Source organism: Vanacampus margaritifer, chromosome 4 (assembly GCF_051991255.1).
Source record: "Vanacampus margaritifer isolate UIUO_Vmar chromosome 4, RoL_Vmar_1.0, whole genome shotgun sequence".
NCBI classification, from domain to species: domain Eukaryota; kingdom Metazoa; phylum Chordata; class Actinopteri; order Syngnathiformes; family Syngnathidae; genus Vanacampus; species Vanacampus margaritifer.
The window spans coordinates 17,029,909-17,056,796 of NC_135435.1; the positions used below are offsets into that span (position 1 = coordinate 17,029,909).

General features: G+C 38.1%; 1 protein-coding gene and 1 long non-coding RNA gene across 2 annotated transcripts; one reads left to right on the plus strand and one right to left on the minus strand.

The window, feature by feature from the left end:
- The first annotated feature begins 794 nt into the window (after positions 1 to 794).
- Positions 795 to 6,613, plus strand: rhcga (Rh family, C glycoprotein a). The gene is made up of 11 exons (XM_077563877.1): positions 795 to 1,055; positions 1,740 to 1,932; positions 2,190 to 2,340; positions 3,496 to 3,643; positions 3,718 to 3,884; positions 3,952 to 4,089; positions 4,881 to 5,017; positions 5,179 to 5,303; positions 5,699 to 5,772; positions 5,898 to 5,971; positions 6,058 to 6,613. The coding sequence occupies exons 1-11, from the start codon at positions 818 to 820 to the stop codon at positions 6,089 to 6,091; spliced, it is 1,479 nt and encodes a 492-aa protein (XP_077420003.1). The 5' UTR covers positions 795 to 817; the 3' UTR covers positions 6,092 to 6,613.
- A 9,708-nt stretch (positions 6,614 to 16,321) lies between these two features.
- On the minus strand, positions 16,322 to 26,172 carry LOC144051014 (uncharacterized). The gene is made up of 3 exons (XR_013293982.1): positions 25,891 to 26,172; positions 24,998 to 25,195; positions 16,322 to 16,483 (listed from the first exon to the last, which is right to left on the minus strand). It is a non-coding gene; the product is annotated as an uncharacterized LOC144051014 (long non-coding RNA).
- Positions 26,173 to 26,888: the final 716 nt, after the last annotated feature.

The window sequence follows — 26,888 nt, forward strand, 5'->3', positions numbered from 1 at the left end:
GTTGAACGAATGTAACTAAACTGGTGTTCTGCCCCTCGCCTGATATGAGGGCAGTCTTCTCAGCGACACGTGTTAGGTAATAAATTGAATAATGAGCACATATAGGAAACTGATATGATCTGGAATGTTCCTAAAGTCACAAACAAGACCATGTGACGAATGCTTCATCTGTAATCTCATGATCGTGTTGTCGCGGTGCCTTTTTTTTTTTTTGGTAGTAGTACGACGCAAACACGTGAATGGACTCCCACACATGTGAGGAGGAGGGTTTTATACAAAATCATGTCTACAAGAAGTTGATTCGAGTTGATGAAATGATCAAAACAAGATGCTGAATCATGTCAAACATAGCATTAAATTACACTCAAAAATTTATGTTGGCTTGCTTCATTTACAGCAATCTAACATGGAATTGGTCATCAGTAATTGCACATTTGTAGGATGAACGCATTTCTATGCTTAAACATCATCACAAGTGTGTATGAGTAATAAGTGGTGGAAAGCTTGAGAGGTTGTGGGTTCAAATCCGGGCTCTGACGCAATATCATAACAACATGGTCCAAAATTAAAAGAATGGACTGTGAATTGTGTTTGGGCCCTTTCTGCTGAGCTTCTTTCTTTGTTAGGAATGTTGCCAACCTTGATCCAAACGCAGAACTTGCAGGTAAAGGAGTGGTGTACGTGCATCTCAGGTGAGGTGTGCAACTATCCATGTGCTCGCAAGCCAAGCAGGACAAGAAGCGGGACCCGCCCCCTCCTCGCCTCTCCATATAAATTCACCTGCGGTGCCAGCTGAGTATCATCAGCTCGGGTCACCATGGGCAACTGCTGCGAGACCATGGGCAACTGCTGCGAGGCCATCTGCAATGTCCGCAAGAACACCAACGTGCGGGTCAGTCTGCCCGTCGTCTGCTTCCTGTGGCAGATCGCTATGGTCGTCCTCTTTGGAGTGTTCATCCGCTACGATGACGAGTCGGACGCTCACTGGGAGGAATACAAAGAGGCCAACAACATCACCAGCGATATCGAGAACGACTTCTACTTTAGATATCCTAGTGAGTATAAGTTTTAAAAAGTTATTATTGCAGCTGTAATGTCAATTTTTGTTTTGTTTGGACTCTTGACAAATTTTTTTAAATGTTTAAAAAAATAATTGTTTTATTTATTATTAAGGAAAAAAATGGATTCCACCTGCTTCACTCTAAGTTATAGAATATAATAAATACATACTAATACAAATTTTATATTTATGTATCATAAAAAAATATATATTCAAATGAATGAATTGCAATCAAATCTATTATAAATGATTGGCAATACTGTAATTCATTACAGTATTCGAAAAAAAACAATTCTTGCACATCATTATGATAATGAGTTTCCACAGTTAACAGTTAAAATTATTACGATTATGCAAAAATAAAATAAAATAAAAAACTGCAAACGCCCCTTTTAAGTGGTTATGTAAAAAAATATATATACTTTTTTCAAATAAGAACCTCTAACCTATGAACCTCTATCTATGGAAGCCTGTTTTTGAAAAAAAAAATGAAGTAAAAAATATATTATTAGTATTATTATTATTGTTATTATTATTATTCTGCCAAAACAAAAAAAACTAAATAGAAAAAGAAGGAACAAAATATCAATACAAAATTAAAATAAAATAAAAAAGAAGGAAAAAAAACAATAAATGTAACACACTGTCCCAAAACTCAACAAGGACTTTGCATTTTCAGGTTTCCAGGATGTCCACGTCATGATCTTTGTTGGATTCGGTTTCCTGATGACGTTTCTGAAGCGTTACAGCTTTGGGGGAGTAGGCTTCAACTTCCTGATCGCTGCCTTCGGCCTGCAGTGGGCTCTTCTCATGCAGGGCTGGTTCCACGCACTTGACCCAAACACTGGAAAAATCACCATCGGCGTTGAGAGGTAAGAGGAATGTTGTAAGCCGAGGTGGGGCTTTTAGTTGTTTCTGTTAAAGGTAATTGTTTTAAAGTGCTTCTGTCATGTGATGTCCTGCTGCCTCTTTCTGCTCATAGCCCAAGGAGGAATCTTTAGTTAAGACTCATTTTAAGATCTGGGCCTTCAAGTTTGGCAACTGGGTGCATTGTTAAAAAAACAAAACAAAAAAAAGACAAAAGAAAGGAAAAAGAACATTGAACGTGCTTTCACAATGTTTTTTCCAGCTTGATAAATGCTGACTTCTGCTGTGCCGGCTCTCTGATTGCTTACGGTGCCCTGTTGGGTAAAGTCAGCCCAGTCCAGACATTGGTTTTCACTTTGTTTGGTGTCACGCTCTTCGCTGTGGAGGAGTACATCATCCTCGACCTGCTACACGTGAGTCTCGTGGACAATCATTGTACAAAGCCAATTCCCAAAAAGTTGGGAAACTATACAAATTGTGAATAAAAACTGAAAGCAATTATGTGGAAGTGCCAAATTTCAATATTTTGTTCAGAATAGAAAATAGATGACAGCTCAAAAGTTTAAACTGAGAAAATGTTTCATTTTAAGGGCAAAATATGTTGATTGTAAATTTCATGGTGCCAGCAAATCTAAAAAAAGTTGGGACAGATTAGAGGCTGGAAAAGTCAATTGCACTTACAGTATAAAAAAAAAAAAACAGCTGGAAGACCAGTTACCACTAATGAGGTCCATTGGCAACTTGATTGGAGTATAAAAAGAGCTTCTCGGAGTGTCAGTGTCCCTCAAAAGCGAAGATGGGTAGACAATCACCAATTCCTCCAATGTTGCGCAGAAAGATAGTGGAGAAATATCAGAAAGGTGTTTACCAGCGAAAAATTGCAAAAAAGTAATCATCACCAACAGTGCATAACATCCTCCAAAGATTCAGAAAATCTGGAACAATCTCTGTGTGTAAGGGTCAAGGCCAAAAAATCATACTGGATGCTCGTGATCTTCGGGCCCTTAAACGGCACTGCAGCGCAAAAAGGAATGCTTAGTGTAAGGGAAATCACAGAAAGGGCTCAGCAATAAATCCAGAAAACATTGTGGGTGAACACAATCTACCGTGCCGGCCGAAACTTGCACCTCCAAAATCCTCACTTTTCAAGAAACAAAAAACAAACGTGTGAAAAAGACTAATATTATTGCAGCTTTACTAGTTGTGAAACTCTTCTTTGTGTGTGCCTCTATGTCTGTATTATACTGCCCCCAAGTGGCCAAGATGCACACACCAGACGGAACAGCACAATGTCAATTGAATAGAAGCAAACATCGCTAACAAAAACAGTGTAATTCTTCACATTTCACTTAATTATGTCATTATTGTATGTTTTTATAGAGACACGGAGTACAACATTTTTGTTGTTTTTTTGGGGGGGTATGCTGGAAGACATAAGTGGAATTTCCATTCATTTCAATGGGAAAAGATGATTTGAAGAATGTTTTTGTGTCTCGAAATGAATAAAATTGTATGTCAAGGCACCACAGAAATTCCATTTATAATGCTGATGTGAATATTTTCAACAGTGCAGAGATGCTGGGGGCTCCATGGTCATTCACGCCTTCGGGGGATATTATGGTCTGGCCATCTCCTGGGTTCTGTATCGACCAAAACTTAACCTAAGCAAACGGATGAATGGATCAGAGTACCACTCGGACGTGTTCGCCATGATCGGTACAAGTCTTTTCCTCACACGGACGCTTTTTCTAAGTCTCAGCTGCTTACGTCCAACTTGTGTCGTCTCGCAGGTACATTGTTCCTGTGGATGTTCTGGCCCAGTTTCAACTCGGCCATCACAGACCACGGCGCCGGTCAGCACAGAACAGCCATCAACACTTACATCGCCCTGGCGTCGTCCGTCCTCACCACTGTCGCCATATCCAGCTTGTCACAGAAGAGAGGAAAACTGGACATGGTAAGCTTCAGGAGTTGCAAAACAACACATGAGGAAGCCATGACTAACGTGACCTTTCACCTGACAGGTACATATCCAGAATGCCACCTTGGCTGGTGGCGTCGCTATGGGAACTGCGGCTGAGTTCATGATCATGCCGTACGGAGCGCTCATTGTGGGCTTCCTCACTGGCATCATCTCAACTTTCGGATATCTTTTTATCTCGGTGAGCTCGTCACCTCCGCTCCACATTCATTAGCTCAAAAAGGGAGTTTTCAGTTTTAAAACGGCTAGCAATTATCATGGCTATATAATGCCATTTAATAATGAAAGTGTGTAGTCACAAATTAATCACAAACAATGTTATCCAGCTTCAAAAAAATGTCAGCGCTAACAATACAAAGCTAGCATTAGCACTGTAAACAAGCCAGGCTTAGCCACGTGTGCTACAATGGTAGCGTGCCTTTTCCATGTAAGTATTACTATAACACGAGGTTTATCAGATTAGAGTTGTGCTTTTTGGAATGTACAATCATTCGAAAATCAAAAACAAGTGATAAACGTAGCTGTGGAATGAAAATTCCTTGTTGCTACTGAAGGCCGAGTCCTTTCGTTTCATTTGCTAGGCTTGCTAAGTCTCTAAGTTGTTAGCAAACTAACCCCCCCAAAAAATATTAATTGTACTATTTTCTGTAGAAAACTAAGGGAGGAAAGTGCTCATATTTTCTAGTGTTTATTTTTCTTTCTGACAAAAAAAGGCTTCCATATCTACCGAACCGGCACTTGATAATTATAAAAAAAAAAAAAAATCATAAAATCATAAAAATGGCTAATTGAGATTACGGATTAATTTTTTTTTTTAATGCTTAGAAATATTGCAGAATGAACTATGTTGAGGGTAACATCATATAATGATTACTGAAGCAGGTAGTTAAAGAGTTATTAATGGCCACGTCCAATTGTTTACAGTCTACATGTAATAATAAAACTTTCTGTATAATGTTTCTCCCTTCTCAGCCCTTTTTGGAAAAATACCTGAAATTGCAGGACACATGTGGTGTCCACAACCTGCACGCTGTACCGGGCATGCTTGGTGGCTTTACTGGCGCAATTGTTGCTGCTGCCGCCACTGAAAGTGTCTACAGTCAGCAGGGGTAGGCAGCTTGCACACTCACACATCTGTCACCCATTTAATGTGTGAGTCACATCATACAGTATATTGTCTAGACTATGTATCGATGTGGCAAAAATAGCCAAGAGTGATGGAAGCCATTGGAAGCTTTGCGAGGCTAAGCATCACTTTGTGTTCCTCCAGACTGATCGACACGTTTGACTTTGAAGGCAAGTTTGCGGGCAGGTCTGTGGGCACGCAGGGGGGCTTCCAGGCTGCTGGCACGTGTGTGGCTATCGCTTTTGGGCTCGTGGGAGGAGCACTTGTTGGTGAGTCACACTGTCTGGAATCAGAATGCACTAAAAAAAAATGGTTGTTTAACTACTTTTTAATGTATTTTAAAGGGGAAATTGATACAATTTTTTTTTTAAATATCTAATTTCTTAGAGTTGTTATCCACAAAAACAATTAGCAAGAAACATAGTCCTCATAACATGATGTTGTGGGCCAGATCTGGCCCCTAGGCCTTGAGTTTGACACCTGTGTACTAGGTATTTATATTGGTACATAGTTTACTTGTGTATTCTTTTTTTCTCATTGAAAATATATGGGCTCAAGAAATGTTGAAAAGCACTGATTTAAAAGTTTTATCGGGGCATGGAGCATGTAAAAGTTGGAATCTCTTGAAAGCTGAAAAATCAAACGCTTCATTGTGGTTCTCCAGGTATCATCCTCAGGATCCCAATCTGGGGCGACCCTGCTGACGACAACTGCTTCGACGATGAAGTGTACTGGGAGGTGAGTGCGCTTCCTAACCGCCAGATGGCGTTCTAGCTCCGTGAGCGGGCCTGGGTTGACGCTGCTCTGGAGTAAAAGCTCATGATGATGATGACAAGCTTGATTGTGTCTTGGGGGGCTTGCAGGTCCCGGAGGAAGAGGAGAGCATCCCTCCGGTGTTGGAGTACAACAACCACATGATCAACAAGCACCAAGAGCTGTAAAGTCACTCTTTGTAATATCTTTCCTCACAGGAAGCCTGCTTATATTATGTGTCTTATTATTTTATTATATTTTATTTTGCAGATCTGAGTCCAACTTCTCTGTGGAGCAGAGCTAGTCATGGATGATCACAAAGAACTTGACAAATAGTTTAAAAAGATAGACACTTAAAATGGCCTCAGACTAAGGAAAACCTGGCAATGGAAAGCTTAACTTGTGAAATGTGATATTTGATATTTGGATGTGTGAAATAGTTTGTGTGTGCGAGTGTGAATGAATGACTTACTTCCAAGTGTCGCAAACACATCTCTTATCCTTTATGAACACGAGAAGAGGTCTGAAATCTTTGCATCGTGTGTATCCATCTTTCAAAAGGTATTTGTTGAGATCATTGCGATACATGCACTTGAAAATTGTAACTCTTGTTTCTTTCAATTGAGATGAAGGTGTTTGTAAGAAGTGTGTACATAACAGTCAAATTGTTCCTTGTAAAGCACGCGTACTTGTTTAGGTAACTCGAGTTTTTGTGATTATGTTTGACGCAGTGTGTGTTCAATTGCCGTATCGTTGATGCATTATTCTTCTGTTCCAAATTGTCCAATCACTTGTAAATGCAAATTAAAGATGTCCTATTATTTTATTTATTGCACTTTATTGCTTTATTGATATTGTGTTTATCTTCGGGGATTAAAGTGGTAAATAATTGTTTTGATACAAAACCATAACAGGCATTAAAATGAATATGCTTTAATGGGAAAATAATGTAAAAGACGTAAAAAATAATAGCTTGTCAAAAGTACATGCAGACAGTTACTTGGCCATACTAAAACTTGTATACATGAAGAGATGAATTCCATGTTAATGGTGGACATGAGTCATGTTGATAAATCTGACGACAGAAGACGTACATCACGATGATGAAGTCAACTGAAATAAAATATCCACTCATCTTGGCGTGTGTCAATTCTCCTGTCACACAAAGCATTCCAAAAAGGACACAGATAAGCACCATCTTATCAGTATGGTCAAACTGGCGTCACCAACACTAGCAAGTGGATAAAATCTCAAGAGTTCAACTCAAAACTCCAAAAGTATTATGTAAGAGTCACGGGTAAGGATGAACAATCAACGTAAGGTGGCAAAAGTTGAAGAACAAGCAAGACAACAATTTTTGAATAAATTACCGAAGTGTTGCTTAAGTGTAACAATCCAGAATTACTTCTTTTTTTTCTCTCTCTCTCTTTTCTAACAATCCAGAATTACGATGACCTCAAGGGTTGTCTGATACCACACTTTTGGGATTCGACACAGTACCAACGCATTTTCTTTCAATTGTTTTTGATACCAGCCACTACGGATCAACCACATACCTTCACCTTCGGAAAGTCCATTTAGCTTAATGCTAACAAGCAATTCAAACCGCCAACGATGGGCTAAAACATATGTCCAGGCAGCACAATGTCCATTAAACTGAAACAAAAATTGATGGCAAAAAATGAATTAATTCTTTAATTTCTATTGAATTGTATAATTACTAGAGCTGTCAAACGATTACATTTTCAAATCAGATTAATCACATTTTACAATTTTGATTAATCGCTTAATTTAAAAGGCTTTTTTTAATCAACATTTTTTGTCCACCAAATTTAAAGAGTACCTGTTATGTTTTTTTTTTATTTTTACATTTATTGTTATCAGGACGTCTTCAAAATTATTTATTCCTTCCACACGCCCATCCTCCTCTTTTTCTAATCAGTTATTAACTTGCATCATTTAAAATGGAAAAAAAATAGTTTGACATGAACAAATATTTTGAATGTCATACGCAAACATTTATTAAATACTTTAATGCATGTAGTGATGTGTATTGCTCAAACACAACCTGCGCTACCTTTAACGTAACTGTCAAGATAAAGGATAATCTGTGGTCAAAATTAATTTTGCGATTAATCTGAGTTAATACATGATTAATGCAATACATTTTTGTGATTAATTAATTAGTTAACGCTTTAACTTTGACAGCACTAATAATTACTGTATGTTTTAGGAGGCGCACTATCATGGAGTCCTATTTGAACCTCTCATTGAGGTCATTGCTTGTGGTCTGTTGCTGATTGTGATGGTAACGAGGTGCGCGTGGGTCAGTCAGTGGGGTCATTTCCTGACCAATGGAATGTGACTTAATGAACTCCTAATGCACAGCGAGGACATATGCTGCATGTCGCACTAAACGTCCTGATGGGGTCATACACGTTAACTATCATGTTGTTGTTCAAGGTCAGAGGTCAAACATTTTATTGACCCACCTGTATTTACTTCTTGTTTGTATTTGGTGGTTAAAAATAGACATTATTTTGCATCATTTTAATGTGTTTTTATTAAATTTAATTGTATCATATAAAAAAAAATATTTTTTTTAAATATTAGTTTTATTAAAATAATAATAATAATAATAATAATAATAATAATAATAATAATAATAATAATAAATACACACCTATAGCAATAACAACGCTCAACCAGAGAGGTTTATAACTCTCCTGATGGTTTGTTTCTTTATTGATATATGACACACTTTATTTTCATCCGTCCGTCCGTCCGTCCGTCTTCTTCCGCTTATCCGGGGTTGGGTCGCGGGGGCAGCAGCTTTAGCAGGGAAGCCCAGACTTCCCTCTCCCCAGCCACTTCAGCCAGCTCATCCGACGGGACCCCAAGGCGTTCCCAGGACAGCCGAGAGACAGTCTCTCCAGCGTGTCCTGGGTCGTCCCCGGGGCCTCCTGCCGGTAGGACACCTCCCCAGGGAGGCGTCCAGGAGGCATCCGAACCAGATGCCCGAGCCACCTCAACTGGTTCCTCTCAACGTGGAGGAGCAGCGACTCGACGCTGAGTCCCTCTCGGATGATGATACTTTGTTTTCAGTCATCCCAAAAAAATTACTTTTTTAAAAATTTTTACAGAATACAGCCAGCATAATACATTCCACCATCAATGCACAACTGAATTAATTGAATGAACTGAATCTCACCCATATTTCGTGATATGAATGATGATCTGGTCTTTTAAAGTCATACAATTTTACAGGTATATCTAAAAGAAAATACAAAAATAAATAAATAATAGAACCAAACCTTTTCATCATGTTTTCAAGGCAAAAAAGTGAAAGATGTTTCTCCTCAGTGATTTTACCCATAGAGGACCTTTTGAGAATAATATTAGCCTGCCGAGAGTGTTTGTGAAACCACTTGCTCCGCTATTGTCCCCCTGGGACCGGCGGCCTCTGAAAGACTGCAGAAGCCCTGTAATCAGATTAAAGGCTGCTGGCGAGGGGAGGAGGGACGTTGAGGAATAGCCGAGATGCCGTGGAAGTCCTCTGACCGGTACCTGCCATTGAAGTGCAGGAGAGGGGCTAAATAACGCAGCAGGGGGGAGGAGGCGGGAGCCAAGCTGGAGGGACAAATTGGCCTGTTGTTGCAAGGGGATAATGGAACAATGAAGGAGGGGAGGATAATCAGCGCGTATAGACTTGGAGAGAATTGGTGCGAAGGGGAAAGGAGGAGAGTGGAGAACTCCAAAAGCTGTGGCTTCATCCCACCCTGCCCCGGCAATTATATCACCTTTGTGAGCTGATTGGAGCGGTCTGCGCCCTCCATCTGGGCTCCACCCGGATTTTCTCTGTAAAAAACATGGACCTCATAAAACTCATTTTTACTTAGGGCAGCCTATAGTACCGTGAGTGGATAAAAAAAAAAGTCTTCACAGCCCTAACTAAATTCCAGGTTATTTAACCTCCACAATTCAATTTTAAAAAATTATTTAAAAAAATTTGAGATGGAAAGTAAAAATGATGAATAATAGAAGAAATGTGGTTGCACAGATAGGCGCACCTATATAGAAAACAAGGTTGTACTTTTTGGGGCCAAAAGGTATGTTTGGCACAAAACTACTCATATGCAAAATACGCCACATTGACAGTGAAGTCAATCTACCTTCTCTTATCGTTCATCACAAACATTGAACCGCGTACAGAGCAAAATACAGGAAACGCTAAATGTAGCATCATTTTCCAGGCATCTTAGAGCACGGCTACTTGCAAATCAGATTCGTCAACATAATATGGGCTGAAAGCAGTTTTCCAGCTGTCTCTAATGTCATCCTCTCTTTTGTTATAGAAATGTAATACAATTAAGCAGTTTATGGTAATAACACTAGTTTTAATGTATTTTTTTGTCTACTACTTTTTTACTCTCTTTTTAATTAGCTTTTACTCTCTCCTCTCCTCACTTTGGACACCTTCCTGCCGATGGGACGCAAATTAGTCAAACGGCTATAATCCCATACATATTTACCTTTGTAAATGTTCATTAATATGTTCTGTGCCATTTTTAAAGATAAACAAATAAATGAAATTAAATGAAAGCATAGCATAGCGTAGCATAGCATAGCATAGCATAGCATAGCATAGCAAGCTCGAACAATAGATAGATAGATAGATAGATAGATAGATAGATAGATAGATAGATAGATAGATACATAGATAGATAGATAGATAGATAGATAGATAGATAGATAGATAGATAGATAGATAGATAGATAGATAGATAGATAGATAGATAGATAGATAGATAGATAGATAGATAGATAGATAGATAGATTTTTTCTCCTCCACTCCACAGACATCACCAAGTTCCAACACATTATTTTTTATTCATCTGACAAGCGTCCATTGGGTGGGGTAGAAAGTTTCAGGGGTCAAGACCTCTGTCAGACCGAGCACCATAAAAATAAATATTAATAGCAGGAGAGGGTTTTGATGGGTTGGTACGGGTCATCAGTTCTCTGCATGCTTTCAAAAAATGTCAAGCAGCCTTAAATATGTGCAATACAAATTGAATGGGTGAACTAATTGGTAGCCAAACATTAATTATGAAATTGTAGAATTGTTCTTAACATTTTTGGGGGCAATTTCTGCTTCTTTTTGGGTTTTTTTGCTTGACAATTTTTTGGGAGGTTATGTACATCCATCTAGGTCAAGTTTTTTTGTATATCAGAATCAGAATCGTTTTTACTGCCATGCAAGACAAATCCCTAGTAATGTGAAATTTATTCACTTACATGGCAATAAAACCCAATTCTGATTCTGATTCTGATCTACAAGAAACTTGACTTTTGCATTTGAGCAAACACACACTGGAGTAGCCTATGGGGTTGCTTAAGTGCCCAGTTCAGGGTATTGGTGTCTTGCTCAAGGGTGTCACAGCCGTGTGTCTGGTCGTCCATTCCATATAATGAACATAACATAACTAGTGCACATGAGTCGCAGCGACAGAGAGATGACATTAAATTCTCATTCAGCATTGCCACAACGGCCAACGAACGTTGTCAAGATGTGGAGGGAAGAAATGTTAAAAAAAAAAAGAAAAAAAAAAGGCCTGATGATTCTCTTGGGGGTGTTTGGGTGAAAAGCAACAGCATATGTATTGTTGGAGGCCCTGACTCGCCACCCTGGAGAGCTCCCTGTTCCCACGGTTTGCTCAACAAACAAATGTACCCCAAGCCCCCCGTCCCCCCCCCATCCCCAATACACACACACACACATGCACACACCACCACCATGCACCGCACGCAGGGTGATGTCATTAATTACCATCAAAATGAGCATGACAGCAAGCAAGTGTGCGTGTGTCTGCCAGCGAGGCTTTGTGTGCGTGTGTATGTGAGTGTGCGAATGTGAGTGTGAAAGACAGAGAGAGAGAGAGAGAGGGAGAGAGAGAGAGAGAGAGAAGGGTGCAACGTAGGGAATGAAAAAGAAAGACACCATTGTCCTTTATGAAATAAAGAAATCTCCAGTGAAGCAAAAATGGAGCAAATTCGTGCATCTCTGAGAGCGAGCTGGCCTGTCACGTCTCGTCAGAGCCTCACAAATCATGATGTGTGCACGTTGCCTGGTTGAGTGAGAGGCCGTCAGGGTTACCTCTCACACACTATGGAAACACTCCCACAAACACTACTGAAACACACGCCTGGCGATGCTCTCATTCAAACGACTGAAAAACTCTCATCTCCTCACCTGGGAAGGCTGTCATACACAGTAGTAAATGAAATGCTCTCATAAACACTAATGAAACACTCTCACACAGTATTGGAACACTCTCATAAACACTACTGAAACACTCTCAGACACAAATTAAATATTCTCACACTACTGAAAAGCTCACATTCACACAACTGGGGACATTCTCATCCACAGTACAAAAATGCTCACATAAACACTACTAAAACACTCTCACACATTTTGAAATGCTCTCATACACAAATTAAATATTTGCCACACTATACTGAAAAGCTCACATTCACACAACTGGGGACACTCTCATCCACAGTACAAAAATGCTCACATAAACACTACTAAAACGCTCTCACACACTTTTAAAAAGCTCTCACGCAATACTGAAATGCTCTCACACCCACTACTGACACACTTGCACACACAAGATTGAAATCTTACATGCTACCGAAAGGCTCTTATAAACACTATTGGAACACTCTCATAAATACTAGCAAAAAAAAAATAATCTAAAACACACTACTTGAAAAACTCCCACATTACTGAAATGCTCTCACACACACTTGCATACGCAAATTGAAATCTCACAGCCTACTGAAAAGCTTTCACGCACAACTGAAACACATACACAAGACTGAAATGCTCTCACTCACTACTGAAACACTAACATGCTCTCATACACACTATTAAAATGCTCTACTACTGAAACATCCTCATACACTACAGAAAAGCTCTCATTCACTACCAAAACCCTAACAGCATATTGAGTCCGCTTTAGCATGTTTCATGAACTGAAACGGACATGGCCTCCTCTTATTTGCTTTTTTGTTTGTTGCATTCAGTGGAAAAAGTTTAGACCTCCCTATACTAGAGCGACAATTTTGATTATATTAGTCAATTAAAGATGCTTTCTAGTGTAAATAAAACCGCAATGATTTTATATTTATACGAGTCACAGAATAGTCAAAGAATTGATCGATTGAGCTCAGCTTTGTCTCTTGTTTGGATTGAGAGTCCATCAAGGACGTGTCTTGCTTGTTAAATTGAGAGCGAATGGGACAATTCAACAGCGCGGACTTCACTAAACTCTGCTTGTGCACTGAACCAGGCCCAAGAAGAAGATTATTGTTCCATGTATGAATGCATGGGATGCCACCTCATCAAAGTTTGCACTGATAATTGTGAGTATTTGATCTCCACTAAGTGGAAAGAAACTGTGTTAATTAGAAGCTTTGATTAGGAAGCGAAGCCCAGAGAAACAAACATGTGCTTTGTTTCCTTGAACAAATATCTGCTTTCAGGGATTCTCTATCCCATCAGCAGGGAAGGTTTTTGTTTCTCAAACGTTTGTCTTCGGGAAGTATTCATGAATGCTTCATCTTGCCAGCTCGTCATCAGGCACTCCGTTCAATATAGGACTTTGTTTGGGAAAATATCAGTATTCGCTTGTGGCGAGATTTTAGCAAGGTTACATCCTCCCACTTGAGGGATAAAGACTCATTTAGGATGACTTCAATGAGTGCCACATACAGTATTGTTAAATATGACTTTTGTTTCCAGCAGATGGTGCCAAAGTTGAAATGATGCCTTTGATAGGAAAAGTAAAGGAAGCAGTGAAGCAGGTTTGAAATATGAAAGCATGAATGAGTTCAATGTGTCCGAACTCCTGCAGGGGGCGCTGTAGCACCCATGAGAAGCGGCCCCTTGGAACGTCTGCATGGAGAGCAGAGGACAGAGGTTGAGCAACATGGGAGTTGAATTGATTTCCAAAAACACTTTATTGATATCTAAAAGCATCATAAACATGATTTAGGAAAAAAAAAAAAAAACATCATTTAGATATATTCTCTGAACAGAGGATATTTTTCTGGTGAACAAAACAAACCCTTTCCAACGGGATGTTTTGCAATATTTTTTTTTCCTCACACAATCAAAAAGCTGCACAATATTAAGTAACCCCCCCCCCCCCCCCCCAACTATATGCAATTGTTGCTTATTACGCTGCTGAAAGGTGTTGTTTTTTTTTTTTTTTGTCCTACCAAGTAGCCCCTTAAATTCGGCAAATAAGGAATAGCTCCGAGGTGGGAATCAGTGAACGCCTAAAACAAACTGTGGAGGGGATCTAGCCAAGCAGCCGGGGGCTTAAGATGTATTAAATTACCATGATTGGGACTTAAAGGCTGGGGAGCGTCAAAGCGCGGCTATTCATGTCTGGGGAGCTGGGTCAATAGGTTGGGGAAGTTCACAGGACCTGATGGCATTCTTATGCAAATGAAGAATACAAGAGCAAAAGCTCAGTGAGTTGGAAGATATAAATGATCTGCAGCCTTACGCACACACTGCCACCGCAGTCACTTCCCAAACTGTACAATATTGGTTACATACTGGTGGATCTGGATACACAACATAAAATATTGTTTGCCACATGGAAAATGACATACTTGCTTTGCATAATCGTATCATAGTCCGACTAATAGGATGTCGTGCTAAGAACCTATAATTAATAATGTAGCACAACTTAAATGATGGAGGGGGCCACATCGGAACGACTACGACCAAGTGTGTTTACTGACACAAAACTGCTGGTCCAGTGATTTTCCGCTGAGCTGTTGTTCTTACGCTTTTCCAGTGGTTTTGATGCTGTGTTCCTGTTTAGTCCTAGTTTGGCGAAGCTTTCGTGAGCCAGGGAAGACACGGGTGCCCCCGTGTTAGCTATTTCGCTCCTGATGATAGTCAAAAAGACATAACATGGCCACTATTAGATTTGTGAATGGATGAGCTAATGTGTGTCGGTGGATCTTCTGTGAATGTCCGGGAAGCTAGCTTGAAGTTTTTGTGGTAGCCGTTACGGCCAAAAGTAACCGTTTGTTGTCTCACTTAAAGAGACACTAGAAATCAATGACAAATTGATAAACTGGTGAATGCTGAAGCGTGAATAATATTTGGTCTACTTTATGGCAAAGTTGTATCCTTAGTTGAGTAAATAATTTTGAGAAGCTAGCCGTTCCTAGCTGATCAGCTATTACATTTTACCACTGCTACGAGCAATCTAGACCTTTCTCTGCTTTATATTAAGAAGTTTAACACCCTGCTGTTTTTTTCTGCTGTTAAACCCAAAGGAAACATCAACGGGAAACTTCAATCATGCTCTTGTTTGCTGACAATCAGCTGGTGGCTAATGCTAGCTACTTTTTCCACTAACATGGAGCCTCCTCATGTAATAAAACCAGCTAGACATTTGAATTACTCTTATGTGTTAATGTTAAGCATCCTCGGTTCCCTTGAAAGCTGCTATAGGTGAAACTTCACACCTATTATTTATTATTATGGGTAATAAATGAAATGATGTTTTCTAGTATTCTGTAATGCAAATGCAATTTCATGCAATTATCAATCATTTATTCATCCTTTTTATGTATCAAAGGGAGACAAAATTTTCAAAATTTCCAATAAAGCGCTCATAATCCCGCTAATTAAACCATGTGAAGGCAATGGCTGTCTCTTTGGTGAGTTTTTAAATGCACTTTCTGAACACCATGTCACATTTAGAGGGAATTCTATTCATTCTTTCACAGAAGAATTGAACGCAACATTTATTTGATCGTCCATATAACACAAGATGTGATTATTCTGTCTGATAGATCTGCAGGTAATTATATTAGTTTGATGGGGAAAAAATTGCAACAATTTTCTGCTTAAAGCAGATGAACTTGCAAAGTTAATAACCCAGTGATCATTCAATTCCCTCGGTGAATCAATTTGGTGAGGTCCAACTAAAAGAGGACCCCTGTAAGGAAGCAGCACGTGTGTGGCGACTTGTGGGGTCAAGCTGCGTCCCGGAAGAGCCAAAGGTCACGACTTTTCTGTCCGACTCACTTCGGACATCATGTGGACGTTTGTCCATCTGTTGTCTTGCATTGTCACGCTTATGTTTTGAAAAGACCACTTGAGAACATATGAATGAAAATGTCACTCAATTAGAACCTCTACTTAGACACAGATCACATCTATTGCATCAACGTATGAATTCACCATTAAAAAAGGAATACAACTTTCTTCTGTTATAAATTGTTACACTTCTTTATTCATAACAGAAAGAACATTGTGTGGATACATTTCAATAAAACTGCAGAAATTATTTGTGTTCTTATATCAATTCATTTTATTATCAATAAAAGCTGATATAAGGAATGAAAACCATACAATAATTCAAAATATAAGAGTTTTTAATTGAATTATATTCTCATACATTGACATGAAATTAATATGAACATTCAAACATGATTCATGGTCCAAATTGGTGTTTTATTTATTTTATAGGCAAAATATGAGCATTGCAGTCACGTGTGCTTCGAGTCATGACAGTTGAAACGTGTTACAGTTACATTTTCGTGATAGATGCTTAGATGACGGTCCGCCACATGGTGGCATCCGTTGCTCCTTTTCCTGAAAAGACAAAATAGGCAATGTTAGGACTGACTTTTGCACACAACTCAACAATAACACTTTTAGAGTCGAGAGAAGTGATTTGAGAGTGACACCATTTTTTTTTTTTGCAGGTCAAGTGTGAAACTGGACAAAGTTCATGAAAGTTAAATGAAAGACTAAATTTGAATTTTTAACACAGATTCTGTTTTTGTTTTACTATCAAATATCAATCAAAGTTCATGAAAGCCAAATCAACAGCTCCGCATCAAAACATACAAAAGTTAGAATTTGAAGTTCTAACCCAGGTTTCATTTTTTTTAAAATTAAATATCAAACTAAATTCTACATTTGACCTCATCAATTCAAATTTGAATTTTGATTGTGAACAATACATTTCAGTGCTACATCTTGTGATCATTTTGTGTCATCTGACTTTGAATAAAAATTTAAGATGTTGAATTTGTTTTTGTTTTATTTAAAATTTTCCGATGCTATTTTTGTTGTTGTTGTAAAAATGTCTTAGATTCCATGTTAAACTCAGATGGCACAACAATACCAAAATATATACTGTATCTGTGCCACGTGAATTCAGAATTATAAAAAATAATTCTGCATTGATTTTGTTTATGGTTAAAAAAACAAACAGTGTGAGATATTGTGGAATTTTGGAACCATCTGAAATGGAATTTAAGTTTAAAGCCTTCCCTTTTTACTCAGATTTTTTCCCCCAGTATAATTTCGAACACTGATTTATTTTGACCATGAAGGTAAACATAAATATCAGAAGAAAAATAAACATCCTCATTTTTTTTTAAACCATCAAAAAAATCAGTGTAAAATCTTGTGATATTATTGGGCCACTCCATCCATCCATCCATTTTCTTAACCGCTTCTGAGGAATCACAAAGGTAGCGGGGGTGCTGAAGTCTATTTCAGATGGACTGATTGCCAGCCAATCCAGAGCAATTATTGGGTCTTTTTTTTTTTACACTAATTGTAAGTAAAATAAAATAAGTAATGGTTAGAAATTATAGGGTGGGCAGATATTAATATCTTGAATTTAAGTTAAACTTGGCATAAAATCTGTGCCACCAGAATGTGATATTGTTACAATGAATTTCTTATGGTAAAAAAAAAAATCACTGTTAGATTTTGTGGTATTTTTGTGCCATCTGAGTTAAAATTTTGACAAATTTAGATTTTTATTTTATCGTTTACATTCTAACATTGTGGTTGTTGTTGTTTTTTTTTTTAACCATAAAAATGAGTCTAAAACAATTCAGCATCCTAAATTTTATTTTTTTTATAAGTTTTTTTTTTTTTTTTTTTTAGATATTAATTGTTGTTAAAAAAAAACAGTATGTCATCTGACTTTGAATCTGAATTTGGCATGTTGATTTTTTGGACCAACTGATGTAGTTATTTATTTATTTATGTATATAATTTTTGACAGTTAAAAAAGGTCAGAATTGGAAAATATATTGTAATAAACTAAGTCAACGTCTAATTAAAATTCTAACTCATGAATATTGTATAATATGAGGCTTGGGGGCATTTGGAAGATAATACAGATAACAATATTATCTCTTTTTTCCCAATTTTTTAATGTTTGATATTGACAATTCAGCTTTCTTGCCGCCACTTCTCAATGCAGCATCATGCTCCTTCTTCTCAGAGGGGCAGCGTCCCCACCCCACCCCACCCCACCCCACCGCTCAGACAGCATGCAGTTTATGCAAATGAGCTACTTTTCATGTGCCACTTGAATATAACCTTAACAAAAAAACTCTCTCTAGCCCACACACCGACTTGTGTCATTTCTGTTTTTGATTTTGAATTTAAAATCATTTGAACCCAAGCTAGTCACCATGACATAATTTGTGGAGTGTGTGCGTATAGTGACGAAGGATCCAAAGGGGCGGTAAGAAAAGAGCCATGCAAGGATGATGATGCGTGTTCCCAGGGTCGCTGCTATTTGAAAGGCCTGACAGGTGGGAGGGGGCAAGTGATTGGGCGGGTTGTTGGAAGGCTTTTAGGGTGCGAGAGGGCCGACGGGGGGGAATTTATGCACAGCTGTTGGGGGACCCTACGTCTCCCCTCTCTCTCCCTCTATGCGTGTTTGTGACAGGCTGTCCTTTTCACCGACACATCGCCGGGACGTCCAGCCTGCTGCCATAACAACGCCACGACCCCTCTGTCATCTTAACGCCCGGGAGGGGGCGGGGTTCAAAAGGGGGAGGACAAACAGTGAATGAAGAGTGCAGACATTTCTATCCTGTGAACTTGAACTTGACTGGCAGTCTGAGTCACTGGCGGGAAGGAATGGAAATGCATGCCCGGATGCTTATTTGCTTATTGTAGAGTGGACCCTCGATAGGGGACTGGGAATAGCGAAAATCTGCATACACATGACGCCTATTATAATGCATTGGAAAAAAATTAATAAAAAAAATCTTGAAAAAAAAGGGTAAAGCTCTATTAAGCATTATCTTCCAAAATGGAGGTTGGCTAATATATGTGGGGAAAAAATCCACGAATAGGTGAGTATGCAGATTCCGAATGAGTAGGGGTCCACTGTAGTTTTAAATGAATACGTGTGATTATGAAATCAGACTTTCTTAAATGCTTAGTGGTCAAAACAGACTTTTAATTAAAACACTAACGGACAAATATCAATAAAAATGTATTAGAAATGATATGCCCTCTCATTAAAATATTGACCACATTCAACATGCTGCAGTTAAAAGCAATGAATGGCGACCACACGTCCCAATTGGGGGTCTTAACAACTCCGACCCACTCGACCATGGGGGGAAAAAGAGGTGTGAAAGGTCCCCCGTCAGTGTTACAAAGACAAGAACAAGCCGAAGTGGGATAATCAGGTTTATCCTCGGATTAGGACGGATGCCGTGTCCTGGTGGGTGGAGACCAGCAGTTGCTGTTCAGGTACCTCAAATTTATTACCAGGCAGCCGTGATGCTTATTACACATGATAAAAAACTTTAAAAAAAAACTTAACTAAACCTTAATTGTGTTCACTCAGGCCCTAAAAATGCTTGTTTACCATATTATTATTATATATAATTAGTCTCTTTTATAAAATTACTGTTTGTTACTTCATAGTCATTTTCCCACCATTTGCAACCATTTTGAGTGACAAATCACAGGTCAAAGTTTGTTCACAACATGTTCATATTTTGTGTTTAAGTTTTCATGATAGGATAAAAAATTACATTTCCTTGTTCACTTTGGTCAAAGGCTTGAAACAAAAACTCCACCAGTCGTAAAAAGTATTTTCTGGCAGTCTAAAATAAATATTGTATAAAAGCTTAAAGCTGCTCTCTGTAATAATTCAGCCCAAAATATCTTCGCAATAGTCTTCTTTATTTGTCAGTTTATGAAAAATACCTTAGCTGTTCACAATGGGTGCTCCTGCAAGCCTTTGGCCAATAGTATAATAGTATAATATAATATAATAATTTCTGCACGGATGTGAAGTCATGTGTGCATTGTGTACGTGAAGAAGGGTAGGTGCAGTTTCATTTTTTGTCAACGGGGGGCACTGGCGATTTGAAATTGAATTTCCTGCATTCAGTCGCTTGAAGCAACATTTGAGCTTTTTGTGTCTATGGAGAGGAAAAGCCGTAAAGGGGAACTCAACGCCCAAAATTTCTTGACAATATAATGCTCTATATGCACCCCACTAATGTAAACGCAGCTTTCTGATTACTATTACATTTGAGGAATATGAGATAAGCAGCAAAATCCACCCATTTTTAACCATATCAGGGGGCGGCCATTTTGTCACTGAAAATGACATCAGTGTTCAGGTAAGGACCAATCACGGTCTCACCTGTTTTCTGAATTTGAGCCGTGATTGGTTGTTATCTAAGCCCAGCTATCAAAATGGTGTCTATTGGGAAACATTGTGGAACTTTACAAGTGGTTAATTTGATGTTGGCGGTCAAAGGTTTCAAAGGTTAAAACAAGTTACTGTTCACCAAAATATGCTAAAATGACAAATTGTTGTCTTCTTTTGGAGACTAAATAGTAATTTTCCATAAATTCTTAATTCTTACATGTAAATATAGGTAGTATTCGATACGTTTAGGGGTAACATAACTGCAGAGGTTATTTAACTAAATCAGTGGTTGTCGAACTTTTTACTCTAAGTTGGCCTACGACCTAAAACGTTTTTTACGCTCTAAGTATCACAATAATGCCCATCATTGAAATACAGTGCTATAGAGGACTTCATCAATGTTCATCAATGACAGTGGTTGCACATAAAGTTGAATAAAGTACTTATGTGATTCAATGCAAATTTCTCATAGGGTCATGTACTTTCAAATACAAGTGAAAAAAGGGACCACACTGGAATTTAAAAAAAAAAGTTTAAACAGGCTGAATAGCTTATTCAAATGTTGTCATTGTTAGTTGTATTTAATTCAATGTAGAAAGCCGACATGCAACACTTTAATAATCACTGGCTTAAATGATGTAGGATGCATGCAGTGCACAACGACGCTCACACATACACACATGCACACAATCAGAATGAGTCCCGCAGACAGAAAGAGGCAGAAAGACAAAAGACGACTTCAGAATACGTCTGCTGCTGTCTAGATGGCGGTTCCCACCTCTTTACCCAGGCTTCCCTGCAGCCCTCTCTCTCTCTCTCTCTCTCTCTCTCTCTCGTTCTCTTACACATACACATGCACGATGCAGGCCGGCCTTTGTCAAGCGTCCCATCCACAAAGCCGCCATTGTGGAGCAAGGCCTCACTCAGAATGATAATGTGGACGATGAGGCGCGTGTTTACCAATAGGACTCCTCAATGAGGCCAGGGCCGGTTTGAGATGACTTCTATGGTGGTCAACGATTACGGTAGTTTATGACAAGGTAAAGGTCACATATCAACGCCTTCTTAAAACAATCGCCTAAGTCATTTTGACCAGATTTTTCAGACAAAATTAACAATTTGCATCCCGAGGAGATGATTTAGGCTTTTTTCTTTTGCAAAAAAAATGACAGGCAACTATTTTAAGAGGGTGACATATGCTATCTAATTCAGCAACCTTTTTAAAGTGATTAATTCGAAGGTTTACCAGTTTCATAGAGAATTCTGAAATATCCATTATGTTAGTATTAATAAAAATTCACATTTACTGCATTTACTACTACTGATGTATTCTACTGCTTGTGAAGACTGACCAGATTAATGATTTCTCACAATAATTAATAATGATTTAACAAGGTTGGAAACAGATTAAAAATATATATACACTGTAACTAGTTCTATAAATCTCTGTAAGTGTTTGCAGCTACAACAATCCTAGGAATTTACAATGTCCCAGCACTGGTGAGCAATTTTAAAACAGGCCTGCAGGCTACTCATGTGGTCCTTGGGGGTTACCTGTTGGTGAGCTCTGCTAGAAAGGCATTTTATGACCTGATGAAGGTCACATATGCTATGAGATTAATTAGAGCAACAGTCTGTATCTATCTACCACAAAAGAAAATGCGAAAAGGATGGGATATTTTGGGGAAAAATATGATATTTGAAATATAATTTATATATATTTAAAAAAAACAGGTGAAGTATGAACAAAATTTTGACAGCACTAATTGGCAATACACCAAATGACTGGTGGAATTTGAGGAGACATTTGGGCTTCATCATTATTTAAAAACAGCTTCGTTTCAATTAGATAAGTAGTGCACCAAAAAATAATAAGAAAATAAGAAAATAAATGGTGCCTTTGCTAGTGTAGGACTGCACTGCGCCAGCTCATGACGTCATCAAAATAATCAATACGCATGCAACAGTACGGTTCAAACTATAAACAGAATTTGCACAAGTGATCATTATTATTGTTTGTACAGTATGTGGGTGTTGTTGAAAATAAGTGTTGCTGTGCCTTTAAGATGTCAGCTTCCCTCGTTTCTATGCAATTATGTTAATGAGCTTCACGTGGCTTGTTTGCGCTGCATCTTCCAACGTCTCTCTCTCTCTCTCTCTCTCTCTTTTGTGTGTGTGTTGGGGGCAAAGTCAAAAGATGATTCCTGCGATTTAATTTAGCTTGACGCACAAAAGACCGATGAGGAATCAGGATGTAAAAGGCGCTTTTTGAAAATAGAATCCATGTTGACAGATGAACGCAGAGGCGCCCGCCCACATTGAAGGGTGTACAGCGTGTGCTTTTTGTCGAGTTGTTTGGCGTTCTATCAACATTCCATTGCAATAATAATCATAATAATAAATAATAATTTCAGTCCACTGTAATTTACAAATGTGAAAAAACAGACAGTAAGACTAAACATTATTTTTTGTTAAAGTGTGTCCAAATTTGGAGTATATCGCCGTAAGATACAATATAATTCCGTTCCACATTTCTCTTCACATTTAGTTTTCCTTTAAAACACACCAGATAGGCCTTTGACGTTTATTTGCAGATCACGTTTTTTTTTTTATATCAGCCCCATTATTTGGCACACTTTTCCGTTTAAATGTATTATTTATGCAATCATAAAAATGAAAAGCTACATCAAAACCTTTGTTCAGATAATGAGAAATACATTATTTGAAATGCATTAAGTTCCCCATTAAAAATAAGACAATATAATAATAATAATAACAATGATAATAATAATAATTAATGCCACATTATTTCTGTAATATGACAAGTGGCATTTACAGTAAGAGGAATTACCTTTATGTGAAACGAAACATGAACAAAAAGTTGTGACAATAACCGAAAAAAGTTTATGTTTGAAGGTAAAAAGAAAAGAAAAGAAAAATATGACTTATTGTACATTATTATTGAAAAATAAGATATAGCCTAGTTGGAGAAGTTTATTCCGAACATAAACATACATTAAATTAATAGTATTTGGCTTATGAAAGTTATTTAGGGATCATTCGAGTGATAATTGTGAAATATTATTAAGCACTTGTGCTACCAGTACAGTTTTATTTATTTTATAGTTTTTATTATTTTATAAAGTTGTCAGTTTCAACCACATTATACAGTCAGCTGTCTGTCATGGTGACAGTATTATGGGATGCATGGTTGTACTATTGTGTAATGTGTACTAATATGCATGAGTTTGATGAGATTTTGATTTTGATGTGACTTAACAAGTTAACTCTTCAGAAAAGACTTTGGACTCCAGAAAATCACCATTCTAATCATCGAAAATATTTTCAGTATTTTTGTCCTGAGCATGTATTTATCATTTATCATTTGTTAGTATGCTATACTAGTTTTTCATTATTAGCCAAGGTGCAGCATTATCATTTTCTTCACTCTTGCAACCTAAATTCTTCTAATTGCATTCTAATGAGGTGCATAACCAACTTTAGGTGACCAAATCTCTTTCATTGCCTCATAAAGGGCGAAATGAGAGCGTGTGACCTGTGAGAGGCCTCAGTAAGGTGACCTCGTCATGAATCTCCACTTAGCGAGATCACACACACACACACACTAGGCTCGCAAAAACTGAATAGTGGCAATTAAGGCTGCTGCTTTTGCATGTCTACAAGCATGCAGGGAGAATGTCAAGATGGCTGACAACATCATGCTAGCAGTGAGGATGCATGCATCGCCTCAACCAGGCCACGAGGCCTACTTGTGTGCCGCCTTGCTTTGTCTGCACCTTAAATAAGCTCGTCTCTAAACTTGTTTTATTCTGCAGGATCTGTGAAAAATAACTATGTCATTTTTTTGTATCACTGAAGTCATGATGAAAACATTGTTAAAGCAGACTAATGGGGATTTGTTATCATTGTTCTTATTTCTTGTTGTCTTATGTCTTCTTTTCCAGATGACTGGTCACTTTACGAATTCATTTTCATATGTAAGGACATGATCGTTTGTTGATGGATTTGTAAAGAAATTGCCTACTTTTCACCCATTATAGGAGGAAAAAATATATTAGTTGAAGTGTCCTTTGTTTAGTAGTTAGGCTAAAAGCTGCCTTTATATTACAAGCTTCAAAAAGCTGTTGAAAAAAAATCCAATACAGGTTGAAAAAAACAATCCATTTTGTGTTATTTTTTAACCTAGCAGTTTTAAAGGTTTAAATGTCTATTGTAATGTGTTTATTTTATTTTATTTAAAAAAAAATAATTGTTGTGTGTGTGTGTGTGTGTTTAGTACTGTACTAATAACTTATACCCGTACTGTACTAAATGAATGGACGGATGGGAAATCTTTTAGTAAAATAAACAACACATTTTTTGTAGTATTTTTGTCTTACTTCACATATAGTCAGTTAAACAAGTAATTTCAGTTGACAGAAACTTAACTGAAGTATAAATATGGAAGAATATGAATATTACTTTTAAATTTTCACACCAAAAAGTCTTCATTTCTAATTTTGAGAAGAATCATATAAATGATTCAACAAGAACGCTGGATGTTGAATGAAGTTATGATCAGGCATTGAGTCTTCATGAAGCCTTTGTCAAATGATTCGAAATATCTTCACATTTCAAAGAGCAAAATGTAAGACACAAAGCAAACCTACCTGAAGAGCCCGCCAGCACATCCTCTTGTGTGTTCTTCTGCTTTCTTGTTTCATGAAGGTTTGAAGGTCATTCCTACTTTCGGTTATCTAGCTTTATGATGGATGTTTAACACTCATACAGCTAGATAACCAAAGACAGGAACAGGCTCTGGTCTTTGCCATGTGTGTGTGTGTGTGCATGTGTGTGTGTGCTGCTTCCTGCATGGGGACAGGGCACAAAAAAAAAGTATTAAGCTGAATTTTATTACAGGCATGAGTTTGTTTGTTAGCAAATTTGTCAAGCCAAAAACTCCCATAGTAATATTGCAGCATTGCACTTTGCAAAGTTGTTCTAAATGTACTCATTATCTTAAAATAGTGAAGTGCGACCTCTTTGGAACATTTAGTACAAACATTGATTTACAGTGTATTGGTGGCTGACAAAAGGAGAGTTTATGTTCTACTATGCACACTTGTTTTGGTCTCATTCACAGGCCCCAAAGGGGAAAAATGCATTTTGATCATCTCAGCAAATTGAGGCATGCTTAATTTTTAATTAGGAATTACTGAGTGTCTTAAAAATATTTAACACACTTAAAAAGTGTACAAGGATTTGCGTTGATTATATGATTATATGTCAATATATTTATCTTAATAAAGGGTTAATAATACATTTTTAAAATGCAATTAATCACATTCAACCAATAACGCATCATGCATCAAGGATATTATCAACACGTAAAAAATAAAAAAATAAAATATCCTGTATATTTTCAAGACCGCAGGTAAGCCTTAAAATGAAATATTAAAAAATATGTTTTTTCTGCCTGTCATGGCGATATGTGATGACAGCTTCGATGGAAAAACTACAACAGATTAGATACACAAACAAGACCACAGGAGGTTTAACTTACACGCATCAGTACAAGATGTCCATCTGCCGCATGCGTGGAGCTCCCCCCTCCTCCCACATCCACCACATGTGCTCGTGGACATACAGCATCCTTCCGGTTCCAGGTGTGACAAACAGGTGATCGGATCGATACATGGGGCCACATGCCCTTGCTGGCCCGACGGTGGACAGAAGCTCCACGTTGCTCCCGCTCGATCTTTGTATCCATCTAGGGGGGGACCGACGAGGGTGTGTTCAGTGGCCGAGAAGGCGCCCTCATTCCCGGGTGCGGAGGCTGCGTACGTTCTCCCTCCCTAATGAAGGAGCCTCCAATGCCGCCTCTCGCCTCCTCTTGTTCTCCTTTCCCCTCCGAACTCCTCCCCCTGGACCCTATGACGTAACCCTAGGAGGTTACAGACTAGCCAATCAGAAACATGATTCGCTTCTATTTTATACACTATTTTATTTGACACCCAGTGGAGGACTTAAAAATAAATAAATAAGTAACTTCATCTGAGCATTGAAGATCTTGTCCGAAGAAATAACTGGAGAGTTGTGACATTAGATTTAGACATCACAACTTGAAGATGATTATAGTTTAAATATATGCACATGGGCATATTAAAACAGAAAGCCTGCAAAGTGCAGTAGTTTACCTGTAAAATCTTACTTTATATAGAATGAGCATTTGAGTCTTTAAAGGTGATGATTCGAAAGGGGAAATTCGTTTGCTGCCCTCTAGTGTTAGTATGCAGAAATACTTTTGCAATTCGGAGCAAACGTGGCCTGTGGATGTGTAGTTTTGCAACATATTGACAAATTATGGTTTTGTAACCATAGTATTTCAGCATGCATATGATCAGTTATGGTATTTTAGGGTCCAGTACTAAACCCGCTTTGGTGCAAATACAAGTCACATGACTTACTTGTTTGGCCATTTCAGTCCTCAAGATGTTTAGCCACCCACCTACTAATCTCTCATACTTCATTGCAAAGTTTGCACACATAGACACAATTAAA